The following is a 13,424-nucleotide window of genomic DNA, read 5'->3' as shown; positions in this document are numbered from 1 at the left end:
ATAAATAAATGTAGTTCTCAATTTAGAAATGCAGTTGTTTTCAGTTAAAAAAAATCATCAGTTTGGTATCATAAGAATTCATGTAAATTGGATTAACACATTTATATGACTTGCAACTGCCAGTAAATATTTTATGTCCATAATTATGACAATGAAGATGTTTTAATCTTTGGTAGCATTTGTAGAACCTGCAAGATTGGGGACCTTATTCCAGGAGAATAGATCTTTTTGCTCTGTAAGTGAGGTACAACACTTTTCCACCTTCGGGAGCAGAAAGTGTTTTTTTATCCAATCAATGTAACTTTCAGAAGTGGAAACAGCAGTGGGCATGGATCACTTGGTAGGATTTCTGGTTACCTGCACAGTGTGAGCGTGGACACTCCAGGTTCTTGGCCTGGGTTCCCTTATCCATAAAATGAGGGAGTTGAGGTCTCTTTTAACTTTGTCTCCTTATGTTCTGTGGCTGCAGTTTTCTGTGTTGAGTGTCAAAGCATTGTGTCTTTTATCTGACGTCTTTGCTCTCCCCTCTCCCCATCTTCTCTACCTTTCTCATCTCTCTCCACATCTCCCTCCTCGGACTCTAAATCTTCCATTGGAAGAGTTGCCATGTTATCTGTATGGTAGAACTGAAGAATTACTTATTCTTAGCAGATGGCATTTTATTATTAAAGTTTCCTTCAAAGGAAGATTGAATTATGCTTTGATTTGCTTTTATCAGAAGAAATTTAATGTAAATATACCTTGATGGAAGAAATGTTCCGATCTCCTGGTTTAGAATGCAGAAAAGAAAAAGGTTCTTAAAAAAAATAACGTTGAAGTATTGCTTCTGTGTCACAATCCTAACAGAACAAGAACAGAATGCTTTTGCCAATATGCTTTCTCTTTATCCTGCTAATTAGACTTCTTTGATTTTTGTGCTGCCAAAATACTAATTCTTCTATTGATGGAACATAGGATGTCTAGTTTCTAAATTATAAATGGCCTCAGGGAAATCTATGATTTTTTTCAACACGACTGAGATAATAATCGCATTCTTGTAAACCTTTATGTTTGACTGCAGCTAAGCTCTGTGTTTCATAGCTATGACTTCCTGTGGCTCTTTCTGTCCTTTTAGTTTGTGTGGGACCTTAGTTTCCACAGATATGTGTTAATTGATAAAGAGCAAACAAATAATTTTCCGTATTTATATATAGTACTTTGATTTTTAGTTTTGCGCTCTGGAAACAACTGTTGAATTCACAATATAATCGGTTATTTTGATGCGTTTTTATAAAGCTAACTACCTGAGGGTAACATTTTGATGATATTGTCTAGTGAAAGAAGTTGTGCTAGACTTAATAAAATAGCATACACATTTCACACTAAAATGTCAAACGGATATAACTGATCAAGGAACCACTACTCAGGATGTTACTGTGTGGATAAAAGTGTAAACACTTCACAAATTTGTTGATTATTTGCTACTGCCTTACCTTTAGCGACCACAGACATATGAGTTTAAAGGCTATAATTCTGCCTTTATAATGTTTTTAAAAATACCAATAATAAAACAGTAACCGAATGAAATAATTTCTTCTTTTAATACTAGAGCACTTTTGGCTTTAATCCCCCTTTTCATAAAAAATATGCTGCTGGAATACCTTGGATATTAGAAATCCTATCCCAAACTTCTGCCTCCATAACATTCTAAGCCAGGCAGCATCCTGGCAGCACTCGTTGCCTGGTGGGGTCGAAGCCAGAGCTCCATCGTAACTCAGCTGCTGGGCCCAGCAAACAGAGACAAACTTTGCTTCTGAACTAAATGTAGAGTCTTTAGAATGGAGGCTTTTCTGGAATTGGTCTGAAATTGAAATAGACCTTCCATGAGAGTCCTAAGCCAGGACAATTCTGATTAAATTCCAAAAGCAGTGCCTTCCTACATGAGGAAAAACAACCATTTCCATGTACGTATGTGACACCAAAAAACATATGATAGAGAAACCTGTGTAGTCATCTCAGATGGACTCTCAGTGACTTGCTTTATGACCTCAGCTAAGTGAACTTGGACTTTAATATCAACTTTAACATAATAAAAATAAAATACTAACTACTTTCATGTATTGAATATGTGTGACTTTGTTATTAAATAGTGGGGTAAATAAAATTAAAGTTAGTGTATTTTATGCACAGATAAATGCATAATATTTTATTTTTCTTCTCCAAATTAACTTTAGATTCAAATGTACCAGTTGTCCAGGCTCCTTCATGACTATCACAGAGATCTCTACAATCATCTTGAAGAAAATGAAATCAGCCCCAGTCTTTATGCTGCCCCCTGGTTCCTCACATTGTTTGCCTCTCAGTTTCCACTAGGATTTGTAGCCAGAGTTTTTGGTAAGAGATGCCTATGATCAAATGGTACAATGTTACTAATCCAAGGAATATCCCTCTCCCCAGTGTGGTGCCTGATTGTTTTATCGTGTGTTATACAGAATAGCAAATTGCTAATGGAATTTAATAAATTTGCCTGGCTCTTTTCTGAGAGTAGTTTGAAATCATATTGGTCTTAAATGAAATTAAAGGGAAAGAATTGGATCCTGTATTTGAGTAAACTGTGAAGAAGTTTTTTTTTATTTTTTTTTATTTTTTTTTTCAATGTTTATTTATTTTTGGGACAGAGAGAGACAGAGCATGAACGGGGGAGGGGCAGAGAGAGAAGGAGACACAGAATCGGAAACAGGCTCCAGGCTCTGAGCCATCAGCCCAGAGCCTGACGCGGGGCTCGAACTCACGGACTGTGAGATCGTGACCTGGCTGAAGTCGGACGCTTAACCGACTGCGCCACCCAGGCGCCCCAAGAAGTTTTTTTTTTAATCCAAACTAAGGACTTACTATGTATCATTTTCCAGATTTTTTTATACACATGCTTCTTAGCTCAGTTTTTATTTTTGTTTTTACTTCCCCATTATCTCCTTCAACACTAATTCAAAACAGAGAGAAACATGTTTTCTGGTTGAGTCAATGGACGTAACTTGTATCAGTGTGATTTCTAATGACAGTCTGATTTTGTTAATAGGGTAACTGAAATTCCTGTTTTGTTGCTTAAGTGACTCTCCTTCCATGCCAGTGCAGTGCTGGCATCAGTCTCTGAGACTGGGTGGCTCAGGGTAACAGCACTAAACATGGCCGGTAAGGCATGGGGCTAGTTACTGAGTTCCTTCTGCTTCATCACATTGTTAGGCACCAAGGATAAAAGAGTATGACATGGTTCATGCATCTTTTGGGGGCCCTTAAATCTATTCAAAAGTCTTTAGTTATCTTTATCTAATCCATTATTTAAAAAGCAAACAAATAAAAAATAAATAAAAACAACTCTTTATTAGAGGTTTATTCTTAAAGATGTTTAGGACCTCTGTGACCCCAGAAAGAGCTCCTACAGTTTTTACATTCTGCTTATCTTGTATCCATGGTGATATTTGTAACTTTGCCTTTGCTAAATCGGAGCTCTTTGTGAAATTGTATTTGGCCCAATTGTAGATTGTTACCAGTATTAGAAAAAAAAAAATGAGTGAAAATGGAATACAACGAAAATATCAGAGTATATCAAATGGTAAGGAAAATGTTTGGATAAGCTTCAGTTTTGAAGATATATGTGTAATATGTACACATGCACCAGATTACAGTATATAGTTTTTTTCTTATTGGGGGCTGTGGTTTAAAAAGTTAAACAGTGCATTAGTGTAATATGGTCTTTGGACAAAGTGCAGCAAAAGAGAAAAATGAAGATGTGCAGAATCAAATGTTCACCACATTTCTCTTCTTTATTGAAATACTTGATTGCTTCTCTCCAGTTTAGTTTTTGGGTAGGGGTTGGGTTCCTATTTTTGGGTCTTTTAAAATCCTCTCATTCATTTTATATATATATTCTTCTTAGGATCTATATATTTTTTCTTCTCAGAATAATTTACCAAATCAAAATGATAAAACAGTGTTTGAAAGCATCTCTCTTTGATTTACCCTTGGGAATGTGATATCAGAGTTCAAGAAACAAACCTCCCCAGGTCTTTTTTTTTTTTGCAGTGAAAATATGACTGATGCTGACAGCTCTGCCTTTTCTTTGAATTTAGTAGAGAAAGTCAGGAAAGGGAAAGATGCATGAACCAAAGTCACAGTTCCCTGTTTTCTAAGGACTCCCTTGCTTATTACATATTACTGATTCCAGAGTGGCAAAGATTGAAACTTTCATATAGAAATATTTGGTACTTTCAAAACTATTGCCTGTTTGTATTTGTTAGGAAGCAGAGTTCAGAGTTAGGGTAGGTTTTCTTTTTTTTTCTCTTTCACTTCTGATTTAGGTTATATATTACTTTTGATTTTTCTTTAAAAAAATTTTTTTTTAAATTTCCTGCTCTCATATAGGTTAAATTGTATGTGGATGGTTCATTTACTTTTTTATTATGATAATAAGAATTTAAATAGTACTAATTGGTTATGCTGATTTGTTTTTGTATGATTCTTGGGAAGCAAAATTGAAGTATCAGTTGAATAAACATCTTTAGGTTTACCTAGTCTCCACTAAATTTGCCACTAAAAATTATAAATACATAGGGGCACCTGGGTGGCTCAGTTGGTTAAGCATCCAACTTCAGCTTAGGTCATGATCTCATAGTCCGTGGGTTTGAGCCCCGCATTGGGCTCTGTGCTGACATCTTGGAGCCTGGAGGCTGCTTCAGATTCTGTGTCTCCCTCTCTCTCTGCCCCTCCCCACTCATGCTCTGTCTGTCTCTCTCTCAAAAATAAACAAACATTTAAAAATTAATAAAAAAATAATTAAAATTATAAATACATAGACAAAGAGATATATAATTAACCTTTTTCTCTGGCCTTATCTGACATTCCTAAAGAAGTAAGAAGAATAGTTAAACATCTGTTTATTGCTTTCAGTCATATATATTTTTTTAATCTAGGTGATTTTGACCATATTCTTTTGTAGAATATTCCATGATTCCACTGCATTAAAAACAACACCACCACAAGAAACACAAAAATCCATTAACACATTAACACAAAGAGTGTACTTTTTACAATAGTGGATGCATAATTTTGATCATGAAAATCGTATGTCTTTTTTTTTAGATATTATTTTTCTTCAGGGAACTGAAGTTATATTTAAGGTTGCGCTTAGTCTGCTGAGCAGCCAGGAGACACTTATAATGGAATGTGAGAACTTTGAAAGTATTGTCGAGTTTCTTAAAACCACGCTACCTGATATGAATACATCTGAAATGGAAAAAATTATTACCCAGGTATGATTAAAATGATCAAGGCAAGATATAAGATCACACAGCAGTTTCTCTACTAAATATATATTAAAATGCTTTAGTATAAAGACTTAGATTTGCTTGATAGATTTTTTAATTTCATCAGATTTATTTTATTTGGAAGTGAGATTATTGTGAAGTTTCTGCATTGTGAAACTGCCTGTGTGGCTATGCACAGGAAAAGTGGTTCAGTGGTACATAAGAAGTGTTTGGTGAATCTCAATTTAGACCAATGGTAAGAATGAAGACAGAGCTGACAGAGTTAGGAAGACTGACTAAATAAATAAGTAAATAAAATAAAAATGAGACTTACTTAAATATATAAGGAGTACATGGGGGTGCCTGGGTGGCTCAGTCGGTTGAGCATCCTACTCTTGATTTTGGCTCAGGTCATGATCTTGCAGTCGTGAGATCGAGCCCCATGTAGGGCTCTGCACTGGGCTTGGGGCCTGCTTGGGATTCTTTCTCTCCTTCTTCCTCAGCCCCTCACCCCCTTTCTTTCTCGAAAAAAAAAAAAAAAAGTAAGATACATAAGGAGTACATGTGGCAAGAGCCTAGGCTTTGGAATTAGTATTGGATTTACGTCAGCCTCTAGCTTTTTTATTAGTTGATGGGCTTGTACACATCTCCCTAATCTTCTGAACCCTAGTATTCTTACTTCTCAAATAGGTCAATACTGATCTGAGAGGTTTTACGAAGCTTAAATGAGACTTCATGTATTGATTAGGGTCCCTTGCAGGAAACGGTCTTTAATGATTCAAACAAAGCTACCAACTTACAGAGGTTTAGGCAGGGTTAAGAGAACCAAGTGTGGCTGTCCAGGTGCTCAGGAGCTAGTGACAGAGGGAAGCTGTTGATATTCTGGTGTTGAGGGGGCAGAGGAAGGATCTAATAGTGTTTTTAGGCCCAGTGAGTGCTGGAACTATGCAGGAGGAGTTTCTGGAGCTTTTGTACTTTTGGTGAGCCAGGCAAGGAAGGAGCAAGGAAGAAATACAACCTCTCCTCCTCTTTCTGATTTCCTGCAGCTGCTCTCCTGGGCCATACCCAACCAGAAGCCAGCAGAAAAGGAGGTGTGAAAGGGAGATGCAGGTCCCAAGGGTCTTTCTCCCAGGTCCAGCAGAATAGATGAGGGCAGAGAATTGGATCTGGGAAGCAAATGGAGAGTAATCAGCACACCATGTATCTAGTCCTGGCTCTTCACAGGGACTAGGTTAAGTGGTAGTTGTATATTGATGTTACTCAGATGGCATGACCAAGCTTCTGATTTGTAGATAAAGCAGTAATGCTTTATGAGTATTGATAAAGTTTACCACTTTCCTAGAGGCATTTGGGATGGCCAATAAAAGGGTTTAGAGCAAGAGAAAGGGAGTTTAACATCTTGTTCTTGTGCCCTGCCACCTACTAGCTCTGTCACATTGGGCAAATTACAACCTCTCTTTTTCCATACCAATAAATATAGATCCATGCTATCATTTTTAATGGTTGTTCAACAGTCCCTTGTGTCCATGATTTCCCACTAGGTAGGGAAAAACTGATACTTGTTTGAGAGGGATGACCAGGTTGTCTAGACAACCCATTTAAATTTTCTAATATTTGAGTATCTCTGTTCGTGGTAGGATAAATAAATCAGGTTTGTTGTGGTTTCTTTTCTCCCCACAGTGTTAGTGTAGACACCATTGCTTAAATGGCAGCTGCTGCCTCCCTTCCCTTGCAAGTTTAGACTAAGGAGCCATTACCCATCCACTGACTTCTAAGCAAACTGTCTTGCTGCGGGGTGGCGATATGGGAGAGCAGAGGCAGCCCCGATTAAACCCTACAGCTCTGTGCAGTGCTCAGGGAATGCAATTATGAAGATTCTCTGTGTGGTAGAATATGAGATGCATAGAGGCCTACAAGGATTAGCAAATGGATGAAGACATTTAGTGTAAGACTTGTCTACCCCATTCACAAGTAACTAGAAGTATTTTTGGTTTCTTTATTATAGAAATACCCTATGCAATTTTGCATAGATTACCTCTAACCAGAGGTAAGAATCAGCAAAGATTATCTCTCACATAGGTAAGAATTACCAAGTAACTAATGTTGTATCTGGTATGCTACATTTTTGGAGAGTAACTGGATTATGTATATTTTAGTTGCAAAATACCCTTAAACATTAACTTATTCTGTCATCTTGGCCTCATTATGAGAATGTTTCAGTTGTGTAGAAATAATCCATTTGTCATTATATAGACAGTCATATCTGTTTTTCTTCCTTTTGATATGCCATATTATTCTTCATTAGTAAGCACTTGGAAATCTATGTGAAGTACCCCAGATACACAGACTGTATTTTGGTATCCATACTAAAAGCCAGATGAACCCATTGTGTTTTCATGGCAGGTTTTTGAGATGGATATTTCTAAACAGTTACATGCATATGAGGTGGAATACCACGTGCTGCAGGATGAGCTTCAGGAATCCTCATACGCCTGTGAGGATAGTGAACCTTTGGAAAAGCTGGAGAGGGCCAATAACCAACTGAAAAGACAAAACATGGACCTCCTAGAAAAGTTGCAGGTAAGGATATAAAGATTTGATCAAAAAAGCACTTGACTGCCTCCTCCATGCACGGAACGATATACCAGGAATGGCAGAGATGTGACATAGAGTGAACCATTGCTGACAGAGGGTCTGTGTGGCAGACTGCGTCCAAGTGTTCCGGGGGCTACAGATGCCCATATAAACTTCAAAATCACTTGGGAGAGAAATTTTACACTCACAAAATATTAAATGACAATTCTAGGCAGAATCTGGTTAAATACCTATAGGGTGTTGCACATATTTGGCTACATTCAGGGGAGGAGGGGTTGAATATGGGGAATTGAGAGAGCTCTGGAGGCCTTGGGGCTTGAGCTGGACCTGAGGGATTGGTGGGATAAATGAATGGGGGGGGGGGGGTTGGTATGAATGAGGAAGACAGGGCAGAGCAGCAGAGTAATCTTGGGGTCTAAGGTTTATGTTCGGGAGAGATGGGATGAATGTGATGGAGGCAGAACTGTAGATAACTTTCAGCGTCAAACAGAAGAGCATGGTTTTAATCCTGCTGAGAAGGAAATCTCTCAGGGTTTTTGAACTGCACTTTCAAAAGATCAGTGTGGAAACCTTGATGAGGACACATTTGAATGGGGAGAGAAGGTGTGGAGATCAGCTAGAAATCATTTGCAGAAATGATTTGCAGTGGAAATTGTCTAGAGTAAAACTCAGTGAAATGGAAAGAAAAGGAAGCATTTTAGAGAGAATTGAACGAAAACATGTAACACATAGTCCCTGCCATCAAGTTTACAATTATTTGGGAATATAAAATACTATATATGTATTTATAAATGTATATTTACAAATGCAATAAGCAAGTTAGTATAAGCTAATATTCTGCACCTGTAACTTGTATGATAAGTGCTGTATAGCCAAGCCCTGAGGGGCAGGGTTTGAGAGTGATTGGTGGAGGGGAGGTTAGAAGGAGAACCTTCTGAGAGGTGGGGGAAAATGTGTTCAGAGTTGGAGCTTAAGCGTCTCATGGCTCCTTGGTTTGTTTACCCCGCATTTTCCAGAATGACACCTGTCCCCAAACTAGAGACCACTAAAACTCTGTTTCTATATGGTGAGTTCCCTGACAAGAATGACTAGGAGAGAAAGCCTTAGAAATGAGGGATCTCTTGCCTATCTGGGTGGCGCAGTCAGTTAAGCATCCAACTTCAGCTCAGGTCATGATCTCGCAGTTCATGGGTTCGAGCCCCACGTTGGACTCTGTGCTGACAGCTCAGAGCCTGGAGCCTGCTTCAGATTCTGTATCCTCCTCTCTCTTTCTGCCCTTCCTCTGCTTGCTCTGTGTGTCTCTCTTTATCTCAAAATTAACATTAAAATTTTTTTAAAAATGAGGAGTCTCTAGAGTAATTGCTCCAAGAATAGGAACACTGACTTCGTTCACTTCATCTTCCATTAGCCTCTGCCTACAGAAAATTATATGCCTATTCAAAGAAAGAGACAACATTGTCTACTTTAAAAAAGAAAATATTATTACTCGATGCTTCAATGGTGATTGAGCACTTCCTTATTAGGGAAAGTGGGTTTGGACCCATTTTATAATGACTTTAAAAAAAAAAGTTTATTTATTTATTTTGAGAGAGTGCACATGTGCGAGTGGGGGAAGGGCAGAGGGAGAAAGAGAATCCCAAGCAGGCTCTGTGCTGTCAGTATGGAGCTTGATGCAGGGCTCCATCCCGTACAGTGAGATCATGATTTGAGCCAAAATCCAGAGTCAGATGCTTAAATGGCTGAGCCACCCAGACATCCCTATAATGACTTTTATTAATGGTTACAGACTTTTTCTTTTTTTCTTTTTTTGATGTTTATTTCTGAGAGGGGGAGAGAGAGAGAGAGAGAGAGAGAGCATGAGCAGGGGAGGGGCAGAGAGAGAGAGTGAGTCACAGAATCTGAAGCAGGCTCCAGGCTCTGAGCGGTCAGCACAGAACCCTACATGGGGCTTGAACTCACGATCCACGAGATCATTACCTAAGCTGAAATTGGATGCTCAACCAACTGAGTCACCCAGGTGGTGCTCCACAGACTTTCTCATTGACAGTTAAATATCATTATCACGTCTTGGTTCCCAAGTTATGTGGGAACCCCTGACACCAATTGAAACTGATAGGATCCAAAGTATGTGTTTAGAAAACCCTATATTTCTAGTCAGAGGGTGAAAAGCCTCTTTTAGCACCTCCAGGGAGCATCAGGAATCTCCTTTTTCTCCTTCATCCAGATCCCACTCACTCCAGTGGCCCCGCCCCCGTAGGATGCTGATTTAATACTGCATTTTGGTGTATTCAGTGAAATGAGATGTATTTTGTTGGTACTACAGTTTTATTTTAGAGCAATTGAAAAATATCCATTTCATGAAGGGTTTCAAAGTATTTGTTTCACATACTATTTTATTCATTAAGTAATATGATATGATTGGTTAATACATGTAAGGTCGGGATGCTGGTCTGATGAGGAACCAGAGTCTTCAGATTTTTGATTTGGGAGAATTTGCATTGTTTTTCCTTTCCCCCAAACAGTTAGCCCATGCTAAAATCCAGACCTTGGAATCCAATCTGGAAAACCTTTTGACCAGAGAGACCAAAATGAAGTCTTTAATCCGGACTCTGGAACAAGAGAAAATGGCTTATCAAAAGACAGTGGAGCAGATCCGGAAGCTGCTGCCCACTGATGCGCTCGCCAATTGTGAATTTCTGCTGAGGGACCTCAACTGCAACCCTAACAACAAAGCCAAGACAGGAAACAAGCCATAACTGAAGAAGTGCCCTCTCAGCAGAACATGCTCTTAGAACGGAGAGGAAGGGAAGAGTCTGTATGCTGCTGGCCCAGCGCTGGACACCAGAGCTGACAGAACCACTTGAGTCTGGTGCTGCGCCCGTGTCCTAGCTGGTGGACCTCGGTCTTACTAGAGTACGCCAATCCTAAGCCATTGTACATATGTAGACTGGTTTTTTCTGTTGTTGGTATTGACTATGTACATATATATAAAATGGACACAAACAGTTCATGCTTTCAGATCAAAAGAGCAGATGTATATTTAGTGAATTTTTTTAAATCAGAACTTCATGAAACCCCCACCAAAGGGAAGTTAAAATGAAATTCCCCTTGGACATATGTGAAATCATTTTGTCTTTGTAGTGAAACAAAGCTTAGAGCATCTTTGTATATTGAAATATACTTGAAAAAAATGAATGTATTTTTTTCTCCAAAGAGCAGCATGTTTCACTCAGTGGTGGAGAGGTAGAAACATTTGTGTAACTTTATGTATATCTGTCTTAAAATCTACTGACATTATGTATATCTGATTGCCAATCATGCTCCTATGGATTTTTCAGGAAGGTGGGGGCCTTCCTCCCCTGCCAGCTTTGTGCCAACTAGCATGTTGTGTCTACATGCATTTTGAGTCAGGCGAGGCATTACTTTGGATGTGTGTTAAGGAGAAAGCAAGACATCATAGTGGAGTCTACCCACCCAGCTCAAGGTGAAAAAGAATGTTGCTAGTTTTCTAGCAAATTAGACCAGCATTATTACTCAAACTAAAAATATCAGGCTTCCAAAATTTAATTTAGGACCTAAATTGTCTAGATCAACTTTCTACTTTTTAAATTTAAATTACTGCTTATAGTTGTGAATGGACTCCCTTTTACTTGGTGCCACAATTGGTGACAAGGATTTGGCATTTTCCCACAATTGGGAACTCCTAATTTAGTTCTCTCTACCTGCAATGAAAGATAGGAAAATGCGATTATAATTGGTTTTCTAAAGATAATATGCTGTATTGGCACATTTTTTTTTTTAGCGTTTATTTATTTTTGAGACAGAGACAGAGCATGAACGGGGGAGGGTCAGAGAGAGGGAGACACAGAATCCGAAACAGGCTCCAGGCTCTGAGCCGTCAGCACAGAGCCCGACGCGGGGCTCGAACTCACAGACCGCGAGATCATGACCTGAGCCAAAGTCGGCCGCTTAACCGACTGAGCCACCCAGGTGCCCCTATATTGACACATTTTTTTATTGTTGTTGCCAACGGACAGAATCTAATCTCTTGATCATCTTTCCTTTGTATGTGAAAGTTTGGGGGAATTGTGAAATGTTTGAGAATAAACTGTTGAAATCCACTGGAGAGAAGTGACAAGTAGCACCAGGCCCTTTCTAAGATCTACAATTCTGCATTTGAACTCCCAGCTTCCTCAGGCTACAGCTTAATAGAGGACATTCATGCATGTTGGGTATATGGAAGGAAAGTAATTTTCAGAGCACACCTGCAGTTCTCCATTTGAGATGAGTCTATGATAGTGCCTCTGAAAGTTGATGCAGCATTTTTGCCTCTCCAAACAATATTTATCATCACTGCTTTTTGCAGTACTTATCACAGATGGATTATCTAGGATAATTTTCTTCAGAGGGGTTTTTTTTTATACACAAGCTACAGTATATTATAGAGTAGAGAAAGAGCAAAGCTCTCGAGGTTTGGGAAAACCTTGAAGAGCAGATGATAAACATCTGAACCCCCTGCCTTTACACCATTACTTAGTATAAATGTAATGATTCCTGTTACAGATCAGCATGCCCTCTAATCCAGGCAGTTTTTCTAAAAAAGAAAATAAAGTCTTATTAGGAAAGTTAACGCAGTTTCTAGTTTTAGGAAATGTTGATTCTAGGTACCCTATTAAGTTGGGGTTTTCAGCTGATTTGTTTCTTGGATTCCCCCAAATTTCTCTATTTGTAGGTGAGGTTTTTCCTGTGAGGAATATGACAGATATCATCTAGTTACTGTCTGGTGATGGAAATTACCTTATGTGTGTTATATACAGGTGGTAGCCAAAGAATCTTTAAATTGGGAAAAGAAACTTTTCCTTTCAGTTCAAAGTTAATTTTACTCTGGATACTCAGAGTGTCATGAGTTGTATTATGTATGGTGTTCAGAGATTTAGGTGTCTTGGATACAGTATTTTTTCTGAAAATGAACTTTCTTTTTCTTTTGTGATTTTTTAAATGTTGCACCAGTTATGCTTTATGTCTTGTTACATCTTCATCCGATTAATGTAATGTCTAGTTCATTTCCAATAAATACATTGCTACAGTTTCCTTGGCTTCTTGGTTTTACCTTTGTTTGTAGTAGGAAAGATGATACTCTTGGTTAGATTTCTTTACAAAATCTGTATAGGCTGGATTATTGCTACTTAAAATTGGTTCCATGATAATTCTTTTCAGACAACAGGGCGCCTGGGTGGCTCAGTTGGTTAAGCATCTGACTTTGACTCAGGTCATGATCTCATGGTTCGGGAGTTCGAGTCCAGCACCAGGTGAGCTCCAGCCCTGCATCGGATGAGCTCAAGGCCCACTTCAGGTGAGCATGAGCCCTGCTTTGGGTGAGCACGAGCCTTGCATGAAGTGAACATGAGCCCCACTTCAGGTGAGCCCCACTTCTCTCTCTCTCTCTGCCCCTCATAGAATTCCCTCTCTCTCTCTCTCCACGCCCCCCACGCTTGCTCACTTTGTCCCCCTCTCTCTCGATTAAAAAAAAAAGAATCAGATAACAAAGGA

The 13,424-nt window shown here is 38.8% G+C and overlaps 1 protein-coding gene across 5 annotated transcripts in view; it reads left to right on the top strand.

Moving 5' to 3' along the window:
• TBC1D4 (TBC1 domain family member 4) overlaps positions 1-12,963 on the top strand; it is a 189,809-nt gene extending 176,846 nt beyond the window's left edge. For all 5 annotated transcript variants that reach the window (XM_043580496.1, XM_043580515.1, XM_043580523.1 and 2 more), the window contains 4 exons: positions 2,214-2,373; positions 5,116-5,285; positions 7,683-7,859; positions 10,397-12,963. In XM_043580496.1, the coding sequence (XP_043436431.1) occupies positions 2,214-2,373; positions 5,116-5,285; positions 7,683-7,859; positions 10,397-10,630 (741 nt within the window). In that variant the 3' untranslated portion in view covers positions 10,631-12,963. The remainder of the gene's footprint in view (positions 1-2,213; positions 2,374-5,115; positions 5,286-7,682; positions 7,860-10,396) is intronic.
• The last annotated feature ends 461 nt before the right edge of the window (positions 12,964-13,424 follow it).

The sequence above is a fragment of the Prionailurus bengalensis genome, chromosome A1 (assembly GCF_016509475.1).
Source record: "Prionailurus bengalensis isolate Pbe53 chromosome A1, Fcat_Pben_1.1_paternal_pri, whole genome shotgun sequence".
NCBI lineage: Eukaryota > Metazoa > Chordata > Mammalia > Carnivora > Felidae > Prionailurus > Prionailurus bengalensis.
The sequence above is the reverse complement of the archived record's forward strand: the minus strand, read 5'-3'. Positions and strand labels throughout refer to the sequence as shown.